The sequence below is a fragment of the Betta splendens genome, chromosome 12 (genome assembly GCF_900634795.4).
Source record: "Betta splendens chromosome 12, fBetSpl5.4, whole genome shotgun sequence".
Lineage (NCBI taxonomy): Eukaryota > Metazoa > Chordata > Actinopteri > Anabantiformes > Osphronemidae > Betta > Betta splendens.
Window position 1 is genome coordinate 11,472,481 of NC_040892.2, and position 22,717 is coordinate 11,495,197.

The 22,717-nt window shown below is 45.6% G+C and overlaps 3 protein-coding genes across 8 annotated transcripts; 1 reads left to right on the forward strand and 2 right to left on the reverse strand.

The window, feature by feature from the left end:
* Nucleotides 1-151: 151 nt before the first annotated feature.
* Nucleotides 152-6,310, reverse strand: grk5 (G protein-coupled receptor kinase 5). Of its 2 annotated transcripts, none has more exons than XM_029169189.3 (16): nucleotides 6,155-6,310; nucleotides 4,686-4,775; nucleotides 4,452-4,564; nucleotides 4,041-4,118; nucleotides 3,776-3,873; nucleotides 3,608-3,700; nucleotides 3,453-3,516; nucleotides 2,730-2,870; nucleotides 2,443-2,633; nucleotides 2,317-2,354; nucleotides 1,786-1,878; nucleotides 1,442-1,647; nucleotides 1,212-1,349; nucleotides 951-1,088; nucleotides 717-857; nucleotides 152-623 (listed from the first exon to the last, which is right to left on the reverse strand). In XM_029169189.3, the coding sequence occupies exons 1-16, from the start codon at nucleotides 6,204-6,206 to the stop codon at nucleotides 537-539; spliced, it is 1,761 nt and encodes a 586-aa protein (XP_029025022.1). In that variant the 5' UTR covers nucleotides 6,207-6,310; the 3' UTR covers nucleotides 152-536. The 2 variants fall into 2 exon arrangements, with proteins under 2 accessions (XP_029025022.1, XP_055369301.1); XM_055513326.1 differs by having other exon boundaries at nucleotides 3,776-3,960.
* A 3,243-nt stretch (nucleotides 6,311-9,553) lies between these two features.
* On the forward strand, nucleotides 9,554-18,246 carry scarb1 (scavenger receptor class B, member 1). Of its 5 annotated transcripts, none has more exons than XM_029169227.3 (14): nucleotides 10,528-10,839; nucleotides 11,786-11,946; nucleotides 12,495-12,636; nucleotides 12,707-12,910; nucleotides 13,025-13,120; nucleotides 13,196-13,311; nucleotides 13,384-13,550; nucleotides 13,642-13,760; nucleotides 15,615-15,688; nucleotides 15,841-15,892; nucleotides 16,035-16,181; nucleotides 16,990-17,029; nucleotides 17,411-17,471; nucleotides 17,739-18,246. In XM_029169227.3, exons 1-13 carry the CDS (start codon nucleotides 10,720-10,722, stop codon nucleotides 17,434-17,436), a joined length of 1,464 nt encoding a protein of 487 aa, XP_029025060.1. In that variant the 5' UTR covers nucleotides 10,528-10,719; the 3' UTR covers nucleotides 17,437-17,471; nucleotides 17,739-18,246. The 5 variants fall into 5 exon arrangements, with proteins under 5 accessions (XP_029025058.1, XP_029025060.1, XP_029025061.1 ...); XM_029169228.3 differs by having other exon boundaries at nucleotides 16,993-17,029; XM_029169226.3 differs by lacking the exon at nucleotides 16,990-17,029.
* Nucleotides 17,603-21,974, reverse strand: LOC114866966 (substance-P receptor-like). The gene is made up of 7 exons (XM_029169254.3): nucleotides 21,461-21,974; nucleotides 20,941-21,116; nucleotides 20,551-20,745; nucleotides 20,176-20,326; nucleotides 19,887-20,083; nucleotides 19,706-19,802; nucleotides 17,603-19,621 (listed from the first exon to the last, which is right to left on the reverse strand). The coding sequence occupies exons 1-7, from the start codon at nucleotides 21,680-21,682 to the stop codon at nucleotides 19,472-19,474; spliced, it is 1,188 nt and encodes a 395-aa protein (XP_029025087.1). The 5' UTR covers nucleotides 21,683-21,974; the 3' UTR covers nucleotides 17,603-19,471.
* Between the last annotated feature and the right edge of the window lie 743 nt (nucleotides 21,975-22,717).

The following is a 22,717-nucleotide window of genomic DNA, read 5'->3' on the forward strand; positions in this document are numbered from 1 at the left end:
CTGTGAATGAAAATCTAGATTTAAACACAGCATCCACACACAGCACACTGTTAAAAGACAAGTATTAATCAACATTTCTAGGGACCATCTATGAACCATTTTCCATAATAGTTCTAACAAAACTAAAATGTAGAGTGTAACAAAACATGTGTTGAGGGGTTGCAATGAATTTATTAAACACTAAGGCTTTTTTATTCAAATCAATTTTAGGCTTTAATGAACCTCTTTTAAAAAGAATTATAAACAGAGAATTTAAGTTTGTCACACATAAAACGTGTGTCCTTCCTGTTACATTAAATCTTTATAAAACCCAATGTTGGATCTGCTACATTTATAAATACAGTTCATTTAAGGTCAGATTTAATGTAGCTTCATATTCCGTCATATATGTATCAAAATTCAAGTACAAGCAACTTCAGAAGTCAAAGAGCAAAAATATAGTTTTAAAAAGTGCGAAGATAGTGAGAACAACAAAACAAAGAGGCTCCACAGATGAATAGCTGCTAGCTGATCTGTGTTCAGTGCTGGGACTGTCCTCATAGAGACGTGTTGTCGCCACTAAGTAAGTAACTGGTAATGGCCACTGAATTCTGCTGGCTTTCCTCTGATGAATCCGGAGGTTGCTGCATCAAGACAGACATGAAAGACAAGCCTTCATATACAGAACTACACACACACACACACACACACACACACACACACACACAGACACTTACATTTTTGCGAAATAACCGACTCAGCAGGCTGCGTTTGGGGCTGTCGTAGTTTTTTGAGCGTTGGGCCCAGACCAGGTCTGGGGGTCGACTTCCCCCAGGACCGAAAGTATTCAGCTCTTTGAAGCATCCCATCTCTATTATCTACAGAGGAGAAGGATGAGGATTCCCATCAGCAATAACGAACAATCAAATCAACAATGAGTTGTTTATGCAGCTTCTGCCGGACATATCTACCTCATTCTGCCAGGCTGTAGTGACCCTTCCTGTGTTGAACATGGAGTAAAAGCTGTTATCGGTTTCGTTCAGGACGACCCCCTTCACTGAGGAAAACTCGTCTATGTCCAGCACGTCGTTGCAGTAGACCTGCCTGGGCTGCAAAGGCAACACAGGGCACAGCATCTTCAACGTGATCAACCCGCATGCTGCCTCTAATCAAGCACTGTCTGTCACCCTTTTAACACGCGTAGCACACAGTGAAACTAGTGTAACACTTACATCAGGTTTAAATGGAGGTTCCACCAGCCCTGCCTCCATCATTCTGAAGTTGATGCTGTGGAAGAAAGGATGAGCCTGCACTGCTTTCCCATTGGAGTTGTGGCAGCCCAGTCTCTTTTTAGGGTCCTTGTCCAGCAGCTAAGATACCATGAAGAAAACCTCCTTCACTTATATAATATGGATTTAGGGCTGAAGGCTGAGCCGGACTGTGGTTACTTCACACAACTCACCAGACTGCAGATTTCTTTTGTCAACTTGCTGAAATTGTTGTAATCCTCCTCCTCCGTCAGGATCCTTTTCTCCATATCGGATGATGGGGGATGCTCTCCCTTGGTCCTGAATGGGGGATGTCCTGCGGCCATCTCATAAATCAAGCAGCCGAGGCCCCACCAGTCGACGCTAATCCCATAGTGCTCGCGTCTGATGACCTCAGGAGCTAAAAACAAAAAAATGGAGGGATGTGGAAAAACCAGTAATGTTGTGGTTTATGCATCTCAATCTCAACCTCTAATTGCATATCTGTGCTTGTCACAGAACCGTGAGGCTCCTCTGTCTCTGGACTGTTCACACGTACCCATGTAGCCCAGCGTGCCCACCCTGCCTCGCACCAGGCCCCCCTCCTCCTGCAGCTTCACAGCCAGCCCAAGGTCAGAGATGCGGATATGCCCTAAGAAACCAACAGAAACACAACACTTTCTCTTTTGCCTTGTCTTCTAGGAACTAACAAAACAAGAAATTGTCAAACGCTCAATTTGTCACATGTGAGGCATGTAATGCGTAGATGCTACCAAAGAAGCCGCAGCTGATGGTTCTAAAAAAAGCTGAGTTGCTCCACCTGATTTTTTCCATTGCCACTTCCTCAACCTCCCTTTTCTTGTCAAAATACCATCAAACAGACACGTTGGAAGACCTGACCGGTGAGCGAGTGCCCGGTAGAACTCGAAATGTTATCTGTGACAGATCAGTCAGACGAATGTAAGAGCTAAAAATAGCCACATCAGAAAGTGCCGTGCAAACATTTCATCACTGTCACAGCGTGGGTTGTGAGTTGTGAGCTGCTCGTAGGTGTTTACGGTTCACTTGCTTGAACTGTGGCTGCACATACCGTAGTCGTCCAAAAGGATGTTTTCAGGCTTCAGGTCCCTGCAACAATAAACAGCATTGTGGGTCGGTACCTGCAGCGAAGGTATGGTTGTGTTTATTCTGTGCTGCTTGTGAAGAGGACACTGACCTATAGAGTATTAACCTCTGGTGGAGGTGGATCAGGCCGCAGCAGACTTCGGCAGCATAGAAGCACACTCTGGCGTTGTCCAAGCCGGGTTTCCCAATGTTATAAATGTGAAACCTCAAGTCGCCGCCGCTCATCATGGTCAAAACCAAACAGAGGGCGTGTTTGGTTTCATAAGCGTAGGCCAGATTCACCTGAATAAGAAGAGCCCATAGATCTGTAAACAGCTGCAGGTGTCATCTTTAAACCTGGTTTAAACCAGAACCATACAATCATCATCATCATCTCACCACAAAGCGACTGTCCACGTCCTCCAGGATCTGTTTCTCATTCAGAGCCATTTCCTCCCCTTTCCTCTGCTTTACGTGCGTCTTCTCCAGTTTTTTGCAGGCGTACATCTTCCCCGTGGAGCGAACCTGGCAGGCCCACACCTGGAGGAGAGAGCGTGGCGGCAGTAAGTGAGCCAGCAGTCTCTCGTTGCTGGAGCGTTGTCAGAATCAGGGCTATAAGTGAAACCTTAGTCGAAACGAATGAGGTGTTTGGAAGCAGCGACTTCCTGAAATGCAAGACTGCAACGTGGGTCAGTGCTTTCAGAGCAGGTTCAGTGCTTGCTTTGGGTGCTTTTAACAGGCTGGGGTGCATGTACTACACCCACTCAGTCAAGTCCACTGATAAATCACTGATAAACCAACAGATCAAAATACTGAGGAGTCTACATTCTTCTGTGGCTGTTGGTGATGTATCGCTGGTGGATCTTTTTCCTTATCTCCCTTTCTGTTTAAAGCAAAGCTCCACTTAACGTACGTCATGGCGACGGTGTGTTTTCAGAGTCAAAGCGAAACTGACTGACACGTTTTATGAGTTTTGGTCAAAGAAAGAGGGAATGTAATATGTGAATATCTATCACCCCAGGTAAAGGAAGAGAGCTTCATGAGGAAGTGAATGTTTAGGAGAATGCCAACAGTGTGAAACATTAACCCCACGTGTGACTTTATACCAGGGCCGTACTCTACCTCTCCAAAGCCTCCTTTCCCTAGGAGTCTGTACTGTCTGAAGTTATACTTGGTCACCGGCTGCCTTGAAGAGGGAAAAAAAAAGCAATGAGAGTCTGTGACTATTGATGAACCAGATGCTGATCAGAGATCTGTCAGGTCCAGTCAGGACTCACTTCTCCAACATCTTCCACTGCAGAAAGCGGTCAAAGAACATGCTGTCCTGGTACTGGATGAAGGGCTCCCCGCTCAGGTACTCGTGAAGCTCTCTGACGCAAGAAACAGCCGTCAGTGACTGAAACCCGAGCCCTGCAAGCTGCAGCCGTCAGTGTCTGAGCACTTACCGTCTGCAGTCACCAAACACGTCCCCGCAGGGACAAAACTGCAGGCTTTGGCTGCAGGCCTCTTCATGCTTCTGCATGATGGCCACGCTCTGGTAGGACTGAGGGAACATGGAGGAACGTGAGCAGTGTCTGTCCGTACGTCTATGTAACACATCAGCGAATGGGAGCAAAATATAAACACAAACCTGTTCACGCAACAAGGAAAAAAGAGCATTGTTACACAAGATTCCATTACAAAGTGAAAGTTGCTCTGTAGTTGTCAGACCTGCATTTTGAAAAATCTTTCAATGATGCTGTTTCCAGACTCTCTTCTCTTCTCGTCCCCCTGTGTCTCAAAGTCATCCTGTGGAGAGGGAACGAGTTCAGCTCATGAATATTAAACAATGACTCTTTGTGAGCTCAGTGACATAAAGACAATCTATGCATATTGTTAGACAAAGATCTTGGACTTGTTCCACATGAGTTACATTCACTTAATTTTGGTGTGAGGAAGTGTAATCGCTTTCCTTCTGTTAATAGAACTACAATAGCGCTTAATTTCCTGCTTTTGTTTGGCATCAGTCAAAGCACTGAACAGATCAAATCAGAACCAAAAACCAAGTCTGTCCCATAAATCACATATTAGTCAGTTGGCATTTGGGTCACGTCCCATTTAAATGCGCTGCTTTCATTGTACCAAAGCTTCCAGGAGGGCAACGTAGTTCTGCAGATCAGGGCGACTTCGACAGAAGAGCTCGAACAATTTCTTGCCGATCGGCTGCTTCACGCACAGGTTGTAGTACTCTCGCTCTGAAGGGGGACAAGACAGGGTGGTGTGAAATCACACACACACACACACACACACACACACACACACACACACACACACACACACACACACACACACACACACACACACACACACACGTACCGATGCTCATGGCCAGCTTTGCACAATCGCTGATGTGAGGGAAGCGCAGCATGTCTCTCCATCCCCTGCTTCTGCCTTTGCTTCCTCCACCTGCACACATCAGTCGCTCTAAGTACCCGGTTTAGCATTTAAAGTCTCCACTGAGATGCGAAGTCTGTTTTACAGAAGCAGCACAGCATAAAACATGCAGGTCACCCATAGAATTAATATCACACGTCACATAAAACTCTAATTTAGATTCCAATTGTACAAAAATAGCACAGAAGCCGCCGCAGGCATGAGGAAGTGTTTATGCTGACCTGACCTCATGCAACACAACAGCAACATCCCGCAAGAACACATCAAGTGACTGTATAAATACAAGGGATAAGTCCAAAATCCAGTTCACAGGATGCAGCATAGAAGAATCCAAAACAGGCTGAGACGATGCAGTGACGTTAATAGAAACTCATGAATGGATTGATGCGAGGCCTGATCCAGATTATCTATGTAAACAATCACACCTGTCACGCAGCAGGTAGAGAACAATTACACGTCATTCATATCTTTAGGTACCTTTCTAAATATAAAACATGATGTGATTTTTGTTTGTTCTGTCCAGCAGTTCAACAAGCAGCATGTATTAGGCTGAAACCGTATTGTGAAGAACAGGAGTATATAAGAAATATATATACTCCTCTTGGTTAATGTTTTGCCAATGGCATCATCAAATCATTAAATATTTTTATATAGTATAAAATGCCCTGCTTTATTAGTGCAGTACATGTTACTTCACTTCAACCCATGCACATCCACTTGCAGGAACAGGGAAGATGTTGAGTAACTGCGGCTGTCAGACAAATATGGAGGATTCAAAACAGGAGTGAAAATAAAAGGATAACTCTGAGAGTGAACACGCACGTGTGCACTGGAGCCCGGCCCGTCAGGTTCCAGACAATAGTAGTAGTGAATGAAGTATTTATAGCACACGGAACAGTAAAGCCTGTGCAACCACATTACTCTGCAATGTCGCTCCAAACCCGAGTAGCGGTGCTTTCACTTGCTTGCACCTGGACCCATTAACACCTGTACCAGCTCAGAGGCAACAGCAGCTTGTAAGAAGGGAAGGTCTGGTTTTATTTCATGAGCATTTCTGCTCTGAAAGATGCGTGATGAGGCTTGAACCTCATCATCATCATCAGCACCGATGCATCTGAGGGTTTCGTCATCGTTCTCATTCTTTGAAACGGTTGTTTAGGGAAGTCACTGTCCTTCCATCACTCAACCTGATCCAACAAAGCCTAAGTTGCAAACTAAAACAAAGTAAAACCACATAATAATGAACCCCAACATGAATCTTAGAATCCCAGCATCTAAACCTGGGAATGTACAGTTCCACATCCTCTGACGTCCTGTTGCGTGACTTTTTGTGACGAATGGAACATTTTCACCTGCAGTTCTTCTGAAGAACAGCCAAGCAGAGCTCTTACCTTCTCTGGCTCTGACGAGGGCACTGTTGGCCACCATGCTTTCTATCTCCATAGTGAAGACTTTGCTCCAACAGTCCTCGTCTATTTGTCCAAAGCAGCAGCAGCAGGTGACATGTCAGTGCTCCGGCAGAAATGAGATCAGCCGCAGCCACAGTGACTATAAGTATGCCGTCAAACCTGCAGCAGCTGTGACTCACTCATTGAGGCAGATGCAACAGGCCGAACACAGGACACTCCCCGATCACAGAGGCGGGACTCACCTGCAGCAGCTCCACAGTGTGGCTGTCAGGCAAAGGGGTCCGCTAACACAGAATGGACTCACGTGGGGTGTATGCATCATTCTGTTTCATTCTGTTTCATGAATGTTAGCATAAATCTCATTCAGTGGGTTCTGGACTCTCATGGTCCAGTCCCACTCCCAGCCTCTGTCACTATCACCAGGAGACATATTCAGCTCCAGTTGGTTCCGTTGGTTGATTGACCTCCGTTCCACATTCGCCTCTGGTGTCTTTACAGCAGGGTTCTATCCTGACACCTGGTGGTCAGATGACGCCACCACAACTCCCAGCTTCACCAGTCACCTGTAAAAGATAAATTCACCTCGGCCAAATATTATTTTGCTATGTAGCTTTACATCTGCTCCTTTGTAGCCTCTCATCAGGTTGATTGGTGTTGCCTAAGTGATGGACAGCCAGCTTTAGATTACATCCTCAGCCAGCGTCACTGTTATTCATTCACACACAGGAAGTTATTTGAGCTTTAGGTTTTTACTTTAAGACACCGGAACCTGAGGCTGTGCTGTGGTGCCGGATGTCAGCAGTAGATCCTTAAGTCCTGTAAGGACGGTGAGGTGGGGCCTCGATGAAAGCTGCGGTTTGATGGTATGATTCACAGTAATAAACGTGACTCCTGCTGTCCTCTAATAATAAATATGATGAGCTCAGAGAAATGACCCGTGGCACGAACACCAGAGTCATGTCATCTGAAGATTCAGGTTCCCTTTTATTGAATGCTTCCATCAGCTTTTAGGAAGGAAGATGTGAGGAAATTGCCGCTTCAGCGTGATGTTCAGAGTTGCCAATACTCTGTTTTCAAGGAGGGATCCGAGGACCAGAGATTTCACAGAGAGTCAGATGAGAGGCTGTGGTGGGTCGCTACTCTGGCGAGTATGACAAGTATGGCACGATCATGTGTAGACTCAGAAAGAGAGTCCTTCATCCCCCAAATTCACCAGAGCCATGAATAAAGATGCGTGAGCGTTCAGCATCATCTGTGGTCAAGTGGTTTTCTTCAAAGCTGTCCAGCGCTGCTTTCTAAAGTGTGAGCATGTGTGTGTGAGCAAGAAGAAGGCAGGACGCCACAGTAACATGACTCCAACAGTCTGTTCTGTCACCACTGGTCCAGACTGAATTAATGCAACATCTGGGTTTTGAGCATCAAGTGCTGTTGCTACTAAACCAAAACATCTGACATCTGACAGTTATCTACAAGTTCAACTCACGAAAGTCCAAACGCGGTAAACAGTCATAACATGGGAAATGTGACAATGTCAGACAAACCAGACATGAGATGTGTGAGCATCACTGGGAACATTTGCTCCAACCACTGAACCGAGCTTTTTCTTTTGTAAACTTGGAGGGTGAAAGGTGAAAACAGGAATAGATGCTTGCTGTCTGTCACGAAGGCCTTTTCCTGCCCAGCACCACAATGGTCTAATCTTGTTTCCTTTTCTTGAGAACGGAGCCCTGCGTGTCCTGAGCTAACCTCAAAGCCTCTCATCCACCCTGGCTTGGAGTGTTCCTACTCCCACTCCATGTCTAACCTTGTGTCATGTGCAGGGCCATGCTTTCCATTATCACATCTGACCAATCTCACACAGCTTTCTCTACATTTGTCTTTACATTGGACACGGTATGTTCTCCAATCAGTGTTCGTACACAGTAGCTAGCACAGCCAGGCCACTTAGAATGATGCTAGCTGTTGGTAAGCTGCTTTTAACGAATTAACTAATTAAAGCGATACTTCACCGCTGAAAAGCAAGTTGTGTCATGAATATTTTACTTTTGTTCAGCAAAAATGTGCAACCACATTAATTATGGATGGTCTGTGTCCTGAGAAAACAGGGAAAACAGAAGTAATATGTGTGACTGAAAATGGTCATATCCTACAAGACCCAGAATGCATTGCGCTGTGATGAATCACCTGAGCTGCAGTGATTGGACCTACCTGTCGATCAGTGTGTGTTTGTTGCTTTTGAAATCCGTGTATCCTTTAGAAGAGCAAAGTATCAGAGGCCATTTTTAAGAATATGGAGAGAACTTTATGGTGGAAAAGTTGACTTTTTCACCACTAGCTCTCATCACATTCATTGAAATCTTAAAAGGTAATGGTTCTGACGTTTACCTGGGTCTTTCACTCAGCTATTCCATATTTTAGACTAACACGTTCCCTGTGTGCATGAAATGTTTCAGCAGATTGGCATCTTATCATTTACGTTACAGTACATGTGAATTAATGCTGTTAACAGAAGGCGGATTGTTGCTTTAGCTGTGGAGAAACAAACCTGTTGGCCTCTGCTTTTTGCTCCACGTTGCCCTCGTGCATGTTTGTTGGTTGTCAAACATTTGGCATCTGTACAAACCCTAAAAGCTGCATGTGCTTAACAAAAAGCGTATCTACTATGTCAAGGAAAAGCAGTAAAAGATACACACCAATGTTGTGCTGATTATAGGACTCACAAAAGTCAGTCCTCCACTTAGGTACACTTAAGGTAGATCCTGTTTTACAGTGCAATGATTGCCCAGGAAGATCGGACAATCTAGAAAACAGGAAAAGGAACCTATAACTTAGCATTGTCTTGTATTGCACCTCCCTGTCTCGCTGTGTTGTTGTTTTTAAATACCTTAAACAAAAAAAAAAATTAACTGTCATTGCAACATTGTACAACAAAATTGAGGTGCCAAACAATCTGTGCAATATATAATCATAAATCATTTTAAAACGGTATTAAAGAAAAAGTTGTATTGGTTGTTATTTAAAGAATAAAGACTTATGTATAACTGACGAGTCTACTTGGTTATTGTAACTCCAATAAACCCACCACTTTCTACTACTACACTACTATGTTTAAGTAGCAATAAGCATTTTATGAAGTACATTGTAAATACAATATTATTACATATTTAAACTGTCACACTTGAGTTAATGTTAATATGATGTGTTGAGAAAACCTCACTGGGGCACAGACAATTCCCTAAAGTCGGGCTGTCATCTGACTGCAGTGTGACTGCACATGAAATTGCATAAATTTGTCATAAAAGTGGAAAATCTGTGCACACACCCATCGGGTGGAGGGGTGGGGTCTGCAGAGTATAAACACAGTCCACATGCCTGCCTGCAGCTTCCTGTCATCACTGCTCAGGCATATAACAGCAGACACAGAGGCATCACTGCTGCAGCTACTGTATAACCAGGACCATGCGCTTAAACAAGTCCACAATCGGTGTTGTGATCGTGGTGTCAGGAACGCTGACCATGGTTTTTGGACTGATTTTTCTATTTGCGGGTCCATCTATAATGAAAAATCAAGTTATAAAGGTAAGTGATGCTGCTCGTTAACTATATTATGGCCTAATAATATTGAACCCCGGCTGTTTGGCACAGTGGTTAGTGTGTCGTGCTCCTGTTGTCCAGGTCATGGGTTCAATTCCTCTCAGAGAGGGGTTGTGTCAGGAAGGTCATCTAGTGTAAAAACTAGCCAAAAACCAACCATATGAATCATTGGCTGTTGTGAACCTCACAGGATATCCATCCTCACTTCTGGTGCTTTGAAGCACCAGAAGTATTAATTTTACCAAACACCTAGTTTAATTAAATCAAATTCTGTACAAATGATTACTGAATACAGGGACCAGTGCCTGTCATTGCTAATGATAATTATTCATTTACCCAATATTATCTGGCCCCTTGGGGAAATTGTGTCTTCTTGATTTCACCCATGAAAGGGAGAAATACTACTAGAATAAACTACATCTCTAATACCTGCATCCATGAAATATTTCCAAATACAGGCATCTACCACCTGCCATATAATATATAATCATATAATCAAATATAATCATGTTATTTTGGCTAGTGCAACTCAATGCAGATATTCCTAGGAAAATACTCAATGTCACCACTAGCTATTGACATATTACGACTGTATGTTGTGTATTTTTAGTTTAAATGTAAATCAGGACTTATTTTACCTTTACTGTGTTCCCTGATGTATCCCGAAGCGACCGAGCAACTCTTCCATGCTGGAAACTGGGGCGCAGCGTGCACTCCAATTCCCAGAATCCTGGGCGCGTTGGGGGCGGGGCCGTGACTTTAAATGAGGCGACGATGGAGTCGGGTCGTGGCGGTAGCTTAGACGCGTAACAGCGCCGGTCGGTCCGCAGCCTCCAGCTCCGCGCCGCCGCGTTCACCGTGAGGACTCTGATGTGGACGCGCACCGACAGCTGCCTGTTTCTGAGCGCGTGCACGTGTGGATATAGACGCGGTGACAAGCAAACAAACAAACTATGTCTGCGTGTGGGTCCAAAGTGGGCATTGCCCTCATAGTTATTGGCGTGCTGGCGGCGGTTCTGGGGCTGGTTTTGGTTTTTGTGGGACCAATAATCATCGACGACCAAGTGGTGAAGGTAAGTTACCGCGTCCTCACCTGGACATGCAGCTCTGCGGGTGGAAACAGCTGAACGGGGCCGCTTTGGCCGCTTTGCACCCACAGACGTGAAGCGTCAAAGGGCACCAACAACGATAACCGGGGGAGTGCGCGTGTTAAAAGAGTTTATTTCCCAGGAGAACCGTGAAGGCAGGTAGAAGCGCTCCTAGAAATGCTTTATAGCAGCAGTGAATGAAGCTGCAGCTGATTCTAATCCTTTATTATTTTATAGCCGGTCCAAAGCTGCAGAAAGTCACTAGTCAAGTATTAACTGATGATGGAGTTAAAGAAGAAGACACAAGTGTCTCAAAGTTGAACTCAGTAGCACAATACTCTATTAAATGTGGGAGCTGACCTGGGGATAGTTACAATAATTGGTATGAATTTAAAAATGAAATTGGTGAAATTCTTTCATCCAGATCACATTGTTTAGACGGCATCTTCCTGATAGAGACGGTCTGAATGCGTTTCATTGCCGTCACCTTCGTGAGCAGCAGGTTGTGAAGACGCAGACGCCTGCTCGGTTCAGACGCTCTGCTTCTAGACTGGCTGTGGAGCAGGTGGAGGTGATGTCATGTGACGAGAAGCGCCTTAAATTTGGCTTCAGCTCTGAATCTCACTGTATAAAAATAAAATGACTTGGCCCAGGAATATGACAGTGATTAATTTGACTGGGTGGTGAAATGAAATGGAGGAGACCTGTTTCTGAAGTATCTGAAGGCACGGAGAGAGTTTGTTGTAGATGCTGTTGATCAGATGGAAGAACTTTGTAAAAAAGAAAAATGGGGAAAAAAGTAAGACTCAGTTTGATCATTGATGATTTGTATGATAAGATCTTGATTCTAACTTAAATAAATGTCTGCATTTTAAGTGATCACAAAATAGTCTGCAGATTAATGGTTTTCCCTACTTTTTTCTCTTTCCAGAACACCGTGATCGACCCAAACAATGAGATGTCCTACACCATGTGGAAGGACGTCCCCGTTCCCTTTTTCATGTCTGTCTACTTCTACGACGTCCTCAACTCCAAGGAGATCCTGAAGGGGGAGAAGCCCATGGTGGAGCAGAGAGGCCCCTATGTTTACAGGTACTGCAGGTCTAGCAGCTGCCGCGTCGGCCTCCGAGGCCGGGGTGTCTTTTGTTTCTTTAGATAAAACCTGGATTTTGGATTCAGTTCTACGCTGTCACCAGACGCTTCCTGAAGCTAGTAGTTACCCAACAATTAGTTTATCTTAATTAGTCGCCTTTCATCAGTCTTATCTCCCCTCATCTCCTTTATCACGTAAGGAGCCTGGAAAGACCTTGGACCCCAGGGCGGAGGTGTGTGTGCGTGTGTGTGTGTGCGTGTGTGTGTGTGTGTGTGTGTGTGTGTGTGCGCTCATGCGTGTGTGCGCGTGTGTATAAATATATTATCTTTACTAGATAACGTTTTATTTACAAATGAACCACAGTTATTTCTTCAACTGAAGCATTTTACAGGTAAATATCCGTGAAGTGCTTGTATGACTTGTATCATTAGCTTTGAGGCCGAGTACAAACAGACTGTTGGGTTTGAAATGCACACATTGCTTGTTGCTCCGAGGTGCAGCTCAACAATCGCCCTGTTTGACGCGTTTTGCCTCTGGCTTTGTTCAGGAAGCACATTCAGAAGGACAACATCACATTCCACGAGAACGGCACCGTGTCCTACAGGGAGTACAGGACCTACTTTTTCGAGCCGTCCATGTCTGTGGGCAACGAGTCGGACGTCGTCACCATCCCCAACATGTTGGTGCTGGTGAGTTGACGATGGCCATCGCTGACCTCCTCTTCTTCCTCCTGCTGACGTTCCCTCTGCCTGTCGTCAGGGTGCGGCCGTGATGATGGAAGACATGCCCTTTCCATTGCGGTTGCTGGTCAGCGCCACCTTCAAGACGCTCAAAGAGGGGCCCTTCCTGACCAAGTCTGTCGGGGAGCTGATGTGGGGCTATGACAGCAAGCTGGTGGACTTGCTCAATAAGTACCTGCCCGGCATGCTCCCCTCATCAGGGAAGTTCGGCCTCTTTGCTGAAGTGAGTGTTTGGCGTTCAGCTAATGATGATTTAAATTCGCGCCTTTGGTTCTTCATGTTTATGCACCAGTAGGATTATAAAAAATCTGGTCCTGGTGTTCTTATCTCTGTGTAGTTCAACAACTCTAACACCGGCCTGTTTACTGTCTTTACTGGAAAAGAGGACATCAAGAAGGTCCATAAAGTGGATTCGTGGAACGGCCTGACGGAGGTGAGACCCCGGCCTTCACGCGCCGTCTATTCCTCTATCGCAACCTGTGCTTGTCATCCTGTTCTCTGCCCATAGCTGAGCTACTGGCGGACGCCTCAGTGCAACATGATCAACGGAACCGCTGGCCAGATGTGGCCTCCCTTCATGACCAAACAGAGCACTTTACCGTTTTACAGCCCCGACGCCTGCAGGTGGGTCACTCTCACTGATTACAAAGAATTAGAAGAGAAGGAGCAGAACAAAGCTTCATGTTTCTTCTTCAGGTCCTTGGAGCTGATCTACGAGCGCGAGGGCAGCTTTAAAGGTATCCCCTCATATCGCTTCATCACACCTAAAACCATGTTTGCCAACGGGTCCGAGTACGCGCCCAACGAGGGCTTCTGTCCCTGCCGACAGTCCGGGCTTCTGAACGTCAGCAGCTGCCGACACAGTGAGTAGACGTGAGACGACTACGTTTAGAAAAAGGGGAGCAATGTGCTGTTAACCCTGCGTCATCCAACCATGTGTGATGTGCCTTTCAGACTCTCCAGTCTTCATCTCCCAGCCTCACTTCTTCAATGCTGATCCTGTGCTGCTGGACTATGTTGAGGGCCTCTCTCCCAATGAGAGCGATCACAGCACCTTCATAGAGATTCACCCAGTGAGTGGACACACACACACACACACACACACACACACACACACACACACACACACACACACACACACACACACACACACACACACACACGTGACATGTTTGTGATGGTACTATTAAATAAATTGCAGATCCAAAACATGATCTGGTTTGTATTTGATTGTACACGTGCCAGCAGGAACAGTCAAATAGACAAATGAGGCACTCTGGTACGATCTGTTCTGGGTGTTGCCTACCTATCATTTCATGATCTTGATAAATGAAGTAGAAAATGCCTTTGTTTTCCCTAAGCTTGTGTTTGTAAACTGAGCTGCTAAATTAATTAAACATTTTAAATATTTTACTTTTTTGCAAATTGGTTCAGCTGATTGATGCATAGAAATGGACATGACACGTAGCTAAAGCAGATATGTTATTAATCGGTGATATTCTTATTGTTGCGTGTGCGTGTGTGTGTGCTTAAAAGCAGTCAGATTAGTTCAACACACGTAAGGAGCATAAAAGTTGAATTGACTGACCGTCAGCATCGTCATATGTAGATAATCCAGATAATGGTTTTAAATGTTCATGGTAAACACCATAATGAACTCGATGGCATCCGACTTTATGGCCATTGAATTACAGTGAAAGTGCATAAACTGTGCATGTTAACATGACGCTGCGTGAATCCGCCCGTTATGAAACTGCTCCAGCGCGACCGCAACAGCAATCTGTCTTCTGATAAGGTAATTGGAAATTGGGCTATTTGGCTTTAATTGCAGCTGTTTGGGAGAACAGGATAGTTAGAAAGTTTCAATATGACCTATAAAAGAAATTAGGCCTGATAACGCCTTTCTGTGTAGGTCGAAGCTCATAAAAAAAAAAAAAAAAAAATCTTTCAGGTGGATGAGACGACAGTTTTTAGCGCAGTCCATCCTGTCGGGTTAATGTTTATGGGAATTTTATTCTTAAGATTTAATGAGCTTATCTCAAGTAGTTAAGCAGCAAACATGGAACCATGTGGCTGGATCTCAGTGCTGCAGCTGTGAATCATAAACAAGTTGTTCTAATGTTATCTTTTATTATATGTTTGAGAGAACCAGGGGATCAGTTCATTTATTAGTTAACCTTATTGGAGCCACGTTCCCTGATGTCGCACCTAGAACTACAGACTTAGGTTAGTTAGTAAGTAGTGTTGAGAATAAATAATCAGAATTCTACACAATACAATTCTACACTCAATAATGAAAATCTCCCGTCGCTGCAGAAACGTGTAGTGTTTGGGGACGTGCCATTTCCTGCAAGGTCAGCAAATAAAGTTTAATTTCTGTCCAATTTCTCTGCCTGAGGCTTCCAAACAAAAGCAGGGACCAGTGTTGTTTTACACATTCACAGGAGAACACTTGGCAAATGTTTGTTCATCCAAAAGGGGGAAAAAACTGTCAGTGTAAAATTTAGGATTTCAGGCTCTCGCACAGAAAAAGAAACAGCTGATGGTTTTTAAGTGGAGGTGTTTGGGTCCAAACACTGGCATCTGGAGGAGTAGGTTTGTTCTGGTCTAATTTAATCATGGTGCCCAGAGGTTGAATCCGTTTTGGTAAACAGCCAGACATTCCAACATTACCTGCATGTTGACCTCTGGGCTTCCTGTCCGCTCTAAGGCTGCGGTGCTTGTGGTGGATGTGGCCGCACTAGTTGGACCCCCCGCTGTGACCACAGTGAACCCTCCGGCTGCTGTAGTGGGAACTTGCATGATGGCTTAATATTTCCTGACAATATTGTAAACATCCTCCGTTCACATGCAACTCATTCCTGTGCTTTGTGTAACCTGTTCCCAGAGATTTCACTAATGACTTAAAGCCTTTGATCTGTAACCAGCTGACAGGTGTCCCGCTGAATGTGGCCGTCCGCCTGCAGCTCAACCTCTACATGAAGAGAGTGCCGGCTATTACGTAAGGAAACTGCTCCCTGACCATTTGTCATGTCTTGAACGCGTATTGTCCTGATCTGTGCGGCGCTCGGCATCAGAGCCTTGAGGGTTTTCCTCCTTTTCTTGACACTTCCTTTATAAACTCGGCCTTTAAGTTTGATCTTGTGCCTGCAGCGAAACTGGCAAGATTTCTGAGGTGGTGATGCCCATGATCTGGTTCCAGGAGGTGAGTCTGTTACTGAGACGAATCTTCTCCAGAGACTACTTTATTATTGGAAGTCGCCAGTATAGCTTTCTATTAAGTGCATGAGCTGTGTTTTTTGCTGCTGACTCTTAAGGTCTTCTTTTCCCTTTTTCCCCGTCTTCAGAATGGCTACATCGACGGCCCCATCCTCAAGACGTTCCACACAAACCTGGTGGTTCTGCCTGAGGTGATGAAGTGGATGCAGTACGTTTTCATAGTCCTCGGCGTGGTGCTGCTGATAAGTGGCGCGTTGCTGTATTACAGAGCCAAGGTAAAGCTGCTACGCTACACGCGTTGGTGTGTTTTTACTGCATGAGCCACGAGCACAGCTTCGCATGTTCACGTAGCTCTAGATGTGAAAAGGTGCAGGATGATGGTCTGACGCCTGATGCTGGGCTCTAGAGTCAGGTGATGAGTAAAACTCTGACGTAGCGCGTTACGTTAGCTGAAGAATGACCAGATCAGCTCAGTAACACACCAGCGACACTCACCTCGCATCTCTTTGACCCACTGCTTTTGTATGCCCGTTTATCACCAGCGACAACATGCTAAATCTTATCAGCCGGGCAACTTGACAACAGTGGAGATTATCTGAGGGGACAACGTAACTGGTGTTGTGACATCGACGGACGTTTGAGTCGGTTCATCAGCAAATGTGCAAACACGTATGGATTGTGGTTCCTCAGTCTGTTACCTGCATCAGCTGTCTGGAGCTGGAAGGACGGAGTCAGGCTGGGTGTGATGGAAACAGGAAGCCTGGCTCTGTGCTGCACAGGATGTCCTATAGATGTACCTATAATACACGTTGCCTCTCAGGAAGCTTCTTAATCTGACTAGATGACCTCTGCTTCAAACTCCATGACCCATGAAAGGAATGATGAGGCATTTGGTATAAAGCGGTACTTCCTAAAAATAGGAACTAAACACTAAACTAAACTTGTTTATTTATTTATTTATTTAATGCTTACAAGGCTCACTGTCCTTTCAACCAGTAAAGTAAAGCTCGTCTTTATGGGCTGAAGTTTAGGCATTGAAGTTTAATAACATGACTAAATGTGGATTTCGGTGTTGTTTGTTAGCAGACGGCTAATAAAAAGGCTGGAAAGAAAGACCCCCATGGTTTGTAGAACCCGATCATTTCAAATCAAGCAAAGTTGATTTAAAAAAAAAAAAAGTTGATTTTATTTATACATATATCAAGTTGTGACAAACCCAAATCAGTTAGTTCAGTTAGTGAATCCTAACAAAGCTGTGGTTTCCCAGCTTATTCCATTCAGCCGCATGATGATCATGCAGTCAGACGCGCTGATGAGGCAAACTTCAGATCAACAACCAGTAAACCAATCACACGCCCTCCCTAATTAACTGCATGGTCTAATCAACTACCACCACCAATCGCTGTGATCGCACATCCACTAAATCAAAACCCTGGTAACAAGTCGAATCGGACCAGCTGATCGTCTCCTGAGTGGCTGATGTGTGAGTCTGGTCATGTTTTAGGCCTCCAGCATCAAAGAGCCGGTTAATGCTCCGCAGGGGAAAGGTGTGGCGGGTAATTCAGGTGGGTGAAGGCAAACGCACGGATATGTATTTCTGCTTTTTTGTCTCATGAGCAGGTTCGAGTTTCGGATGTGATACTAAAACCAGTTTGACGAGTGCTCAAGCTGCCGGTGAACCGAAGTGGAGAGAAAATAACAGCTAAAAAGATGTTTTATTAGGTCAAATGTAGAACAGAGCGGTTGTGAGGTCACTTCCTGGGTTCATTGTGGCCACTCTTCCATTTGTGAACTCTTCTGTAATAACTTTTATAACTTTTTTTTTGGTCCAGATGCAGATATTTGAGTCAGACGGCGACGCACATGTGAGCACTTCATACGGAGAGAAGGAGTCACTGCTTCAAGATGACTCGGACTGAAACACAGACAACGCTTAGCTTCTCTGTGAAGTTTACACTCAGGTTCATGTAATTAATGTGTATAGGTGAAGATGCATGTGTAACCTGATGTGTAAAGGTGAAAAATATTTTCTGAACATGTGTTCAGTGATTATCAGTGTTAATGGGAACTCGATCGCTATCTGGTCATTAATTGTCAGATGTTTTTACAGTTTTGATGAATTTTGTACCAAAGGAACAGCAGCTCAGCATTTTAACACTTGTGTTAAAAGCCTCCTAGCACTTGAGCAGAGCCAAAGCACACATTTCTGTAAAGTACTGTTTTCTTTAAAGCTGTGACTGTTTCCTGGATGTAAATTTTGTTGGACTGATTTCACAGTTTATTTTCCCTTCTTTTGTATAATGAAAAGTGTTTAAATTATAAAAAGAAACAAATGATTGAGTGATTGTACAGCATTTTTTTTTTCCTTTCTCGTGTCTTAGCCTCGCCGTCCATTCGGACCCTTAAACGGATGTGTTGATCATTTACTGCAGAGTCGTACACAAAGTTCTCCTGACTGACCGCTAGAAGTTCCCAGAGTTAAGGCAGGTTCCAGGTTTAGAAGCCATGTAAATGATTATATTGTGGTTCAATCACGGCTTCTCGTGAAATGGCCGTGTTTCGTGTTGAAAGCTGATTTCGCAGGCTGAAGCCTCGCGTCCGCGTGAAGGCAGAGGAGTTTGACCTTGTTATCAGTCCTGCAGTCTTTATCTTCACTGAGTATTTTTCCAACTGAATCGCAGCATGTGGACGTCAGAGCATGTTATTTATTTGAATAAGCTCGAATTTTACAATGAGTCATGTTCTATATGTGAACACGAGTAGCTCTGTTTAAGTATCATTTCTTTTGGGATTCAAGGTTTGAATCGGAAAATACGGTCTTGTGTGTTTGTTATTTTGTCATATTATCACTGCAGTGCTAGGACTGAACACCAGGAGGCAGTGTGTGCAGTGGGGGGGTACTTTGTGATTATATGTAAACCGGCCTTTGCACCAAAAAGCAGGATTCAACATTTTAAGGTGCTTCCAGTCAAACTTGGTGGAATGAATTTGAAATAAGGAGGATGATAGAAAGCAGCCGGGCTCGGATTGCATCACAGATGAGCTGGAGCAGCGCGTCAGGCTGGGTTTTGTTTGTCCGGGTTCTTGTATTGGTTTCAAGGATCCTGGTCCCGTGTGACCTTTTGGTTCCAGACGCACAGACAACAGGGAACAGCTGCTTGGCACCGAGTCACCAGCTGAAAATAAGAGTGGGTCACGTGGGTCAGATGGCAGCGTTCAGGACACCTCGTCTCCTCCGGTCCGGTGGACGGAGCGTTCTGCAAATTCCTTGTACCGTCCTCTCAGATCCACAGCGTATCCACGGTGTCTGGCCTCGTGTTTTCTTACCCTTCCCCTCCGTTTATTGACGCTTCTGTGTGCGGATCTATATTCAGCCGACCTGTGGCCTCCACACAAAGTCAAAACAAGGGGCTAATCCGGCCCAACAGGTGCTGGTTGGACGGACGCAGTGTGACCCGACTGTTGCCAAGGGAGGAGCAGGGTCGCGCTGAGCGAAGCTGCAGGCTGAGTGACGAACCGAGCGGGTGCGAGGTCCACCGCGGAGACGCTCCCGGACCGTCAGGGTTCACAGCGTTCCACGGGGTGCTGTACGTGGCGGTGCTGTGTTATTATTGGCCTCTGAGCCGTTGGATGTGACCTCCGGCGCCGCCCTCTCTCCCGGGCAGACGGCGGTGGAAACCACGGTCTCCATGCGACTGGCTCGGTACGAGCTCACCTGAGGAGCCCATCGGACGGGAATCAGCAAAAGCAACTGAACCGGACAAAGCGCCTCTTTCACATTCATTCGCTCACGTCCCACCTGTGTTTGCAGGTAACGCGGCGTCTTGAGCTCCAGCTCGTCTTTGGCCACCGTGGGAGCACAGCAGCAGAACACCTGCTGGAAGCCGGCTCTGAACCTGGCGAGGTGGAGACGGAGCAGAGGACGGATCAGCAGCCACACGGGATCGGGGGGCGGCAGCGGCTGACGGGACGTGACCTACTTGCTGTTGAGGCAGTAGTAGATGACCGGGTTGTACATGGTGGAGCTCATGGCCAACCACATGACGGCCAGGTACACCTGCTGGATGTAGCGCTGCTCGAACACGTCGGGGAAGAACTGGTGCAGCAGGAAGTAGACGTGGTACGGCAGCCAGCAGCCGGCGAACGTGCACACCACCACGACCATCATCTTCACCACCTGCCGCAGCCCAACACAGAGCGCGCGCGCGGCTCGGGGTTAAAAGCGGACGCGACCGGGCGGCGTCGCGGGACGAGGCCCGTGGGCGTCACCTTGCGTTTGGCGAGGAGCTGCTCCCTGTAGTGCTCCAACGAGTCCCCGGGAATCTCGCTGGCCCACAGGGAGATGCCCACGGCGGTGTACGCGCATCCCATAATGCCGAGGGGCAGGAAGTAGATCAGCAGGGTCACGCACACGTAGTAGCTGCAGATTGAAAATACGAGGGTGGGTCAAAATATTCAATACGCCCCCAACGTCAGCATCAGGTCATCAGCTGATCAGTGTCACTTAATTCAGTTATACTTGATAAATATATATATATATATATATATATATATATATATATATATATATATATATATATATATATTCTCCAGCTTTCCTTTTCCTCAGCCTCTGACACCTTTCTCAGTTTGTGCAGTACTCACATCTTCCTGAAGTCCACGGTGGCGTATTCAGGCCAGTCTATGTAGCAGACTGTGCGTCCGGGCAGAGGGGTGGTCGATGAGTAGTAGTACTGAGGGAAGGCCAGAAGCAGAGCCAGAACCCAAATCACGGCGATCACGAGGCGGGTCTCTGTGGAGGACAGCCTCTGCTGCAGCGGGTGGATGATGGCCATGTACCTGCCACACACACACCACCCTTTCCTTCTTTAGAACATTTCTCAAGCAAAACCTGTGAAAACGGCTGATATAATAAATAAATAAAGTGATGGAGAACTCTTATTTTAATTGCAGCCCTTTAGTGGAGACTCAAGAGTTCGGGCTCCCTGTGTTTGGGATCTGAGAAGCTGCTCTCGTTCCTCTAAAGACACAGACCTGTCCGAAGCGATGGCCGTCATGGAGCAAATGCTGGCAAATATGGCTGCAATGGGGAAGAAGTTATGGAAGCGGCAGTAGGCCAGGCCAAAGTACCAGTCGTTGTGAACAGCGTAGACGAAGTTGATCACGGTGTTAAACGCTGACATGGCCGCTTCGGCAAAGGCCAGGTTCACCTGCAGAGACGCGACAGAGGCTGCAGCATCACACACAACTGGACCTGGAATGGTTTGTTCCAGCAATATCAGTATGAACACAGTTCTCATGTATATGTGCTTTATAAATAATATGTATAATTAACGGTTTTTGGCTATAAATTGTTTAACATACTTTTAGTTTTTAAAGCTGCAGAAGTTGGTCTATGAATTATTGGGATGATAATAATAATAAATATAATTGTGTTACTTTGCAGCTAAATAGCATTAAGCCAAAGTTGCCTGACACCAAAAACAACGCAACTTCAATGAGCAGCGCTGACTTCCGCTCGGAACTCATTGCAAACAAACACAGCATTACCTACCAGAAAGTAATTGGTGACGGTTCTCATGCGTTTATGCGCCAGGATAATCCAGATAACCACCACGTTGCCAGCGACGGACACGACGACGATGCTGCAATAAGCGACAGCCCACAGCGTGATCCGCCACACCGGCTGCACGAACTGGTTGAAGCCGCTGCAGTTCAAGGACGCGTTCGTCCCGTTAGCGGGGAAACAGTCGGTGGCGTTGTAGACAGGGTCCATTTTCTGGCAATGGTAAAAATAGACCAGGTCCCGTTACCAGAAGAGTCCGTTTCCTATTAGGAAACAACGGAGCAGCGTGTTTGGAAACGGAGCGGTTCGCTGTTTTTGGCCTGAAACTGTCTTTACGCACGGCGAGATCCAGCGCGCTCCGACGGACACTGCGCCAAGACGCGCGACGCAGCTCCAACCACGGACACTGGCCATTCACCGCCTCCCTGCACTGGCCTCACTCACTCACTCACTCACTCACTCACTCACTCACTCACTCACTCACTCACTCACACCTCCCTATAAACCACTGAGCCTAAAACCAAACGTATCCGAACCCCTAATACGCCTAATACTCTCCGCAGGATTAGTCCTCAATCTCTCTGATGACATTGTTTTATATAATGCGACGGATTTTACCTTCCAGAGCAGGAAACAGTAGCTATATGAACAATTAGTATATTACATAGCTCAATTAAACAACATAAAATGACCCAGAGACAAAGAAACAAACAAAAAGAGACATAACAACTACCAATGGACAATAAGATAAAGAAAACATGGATTGATCCTAAACAGACACAATATGTTCCTAAAGAGACTGGTAAAATATTTATTGATTTCATGTTTCAACACCTGAGACATTCTTGACCAATTATGTTGAATTATGTTGTCTAAATTCTCATTGGCCAAATCAAGGTCAGCAGACATGCATCAACGTCCCATCCCATCGCAGCGATTAGACTCCACCGCAGAGAAACTCTGCTGCAATCTCGTTTGTCACCTGCTTCCCTCACAGCTGCTAGAGTCTGAAGGAGGGATGAGGTAAAGATCTGATATGAGCCAGAGAGGCTGAGGAGTTAATTCATCAGGTATCAAAATAAACTCTAATTAATTTTTTAATAGGAACAGGTCGCAAAATAGAGAAATAATTACTGGAGGTAACTGAGAAGGATTCTAAAAATGCTCTCAACCCTGCACATTTTTGCTGTGGTGGTATTTTGCTTTTGTACACATGCACAAGCACATGAGCAGCAGCCGTAAGAG

Excerpts from the sequence above, each read along its gene's own strand:
- grk5 (XM_055513326.1), bottom strand. The coding sequence starts at position 6,206 with ATGGAGATAGAAAGCATGGTGGCCAACAGTGCCCTCGTCAGAGCCAGA. Across the intron at positions 2,871-3,452 it reads GGAAAGGAGGCTTTGGAGAG|GTGTGGGCCTGCCAGGTTCG; the intron begins GTAGAGTACGGC and ends TCTCTCCTCCAG. Across the intron at positions 2,355-2,442 it reads CAGAGGTTAATACTCTATAG|GGACCTGAAGCCTGAAAACA; the intron begins GTCAGTGTCCTC and ends TTATTGTTGCAG.
- LOC114866966 (XM_029169254.3), bottom strand. The coding sequence starts at position 21,682 with ATGGACCCTGTCTACAACGCCACCGACTGTTTCCCCGCTAACGGGACG. Across the intron at positions 20,746-20,940 it reads ACGGCCATCGCTTCGGACAG|GTACATGGCCATCATCCACC; the intron begins GTCTGTGTCTTT and ends TGTGTGTGGCAG. Across the intron at positions 19,803-19,886 it reads TACTACTGCCTCAACAGCAA|GTTCAGAGCCGGCTTCCAGC; the intron begins GTAGGTCACGTC and ends CCACCTCGCCAG.
- scarb1 (XM_029169225.3), top strand. The coding sequence starts at position 9,632 with ATGCGCTTAAACAAGTCCACAATCGGTGTTGTGATCGTGGTGTCAGGA. Across the intron at positions 13,121-13,195 it reads CGTGGAACGGCCTGACGGAG|CTGAGCTACTGGCGGACGCC; the intron begins GTGAGACCCCGG and ends CTCTGCCCATAG. Across the intron at positions 15,689-15,840 it reads AAGAGAGTGCCGGCTATTAC|CGAAACTGGCAAGATTTCTG; the intron begins GTAAGGAAACTG and ends TTGTGCCTGCAG.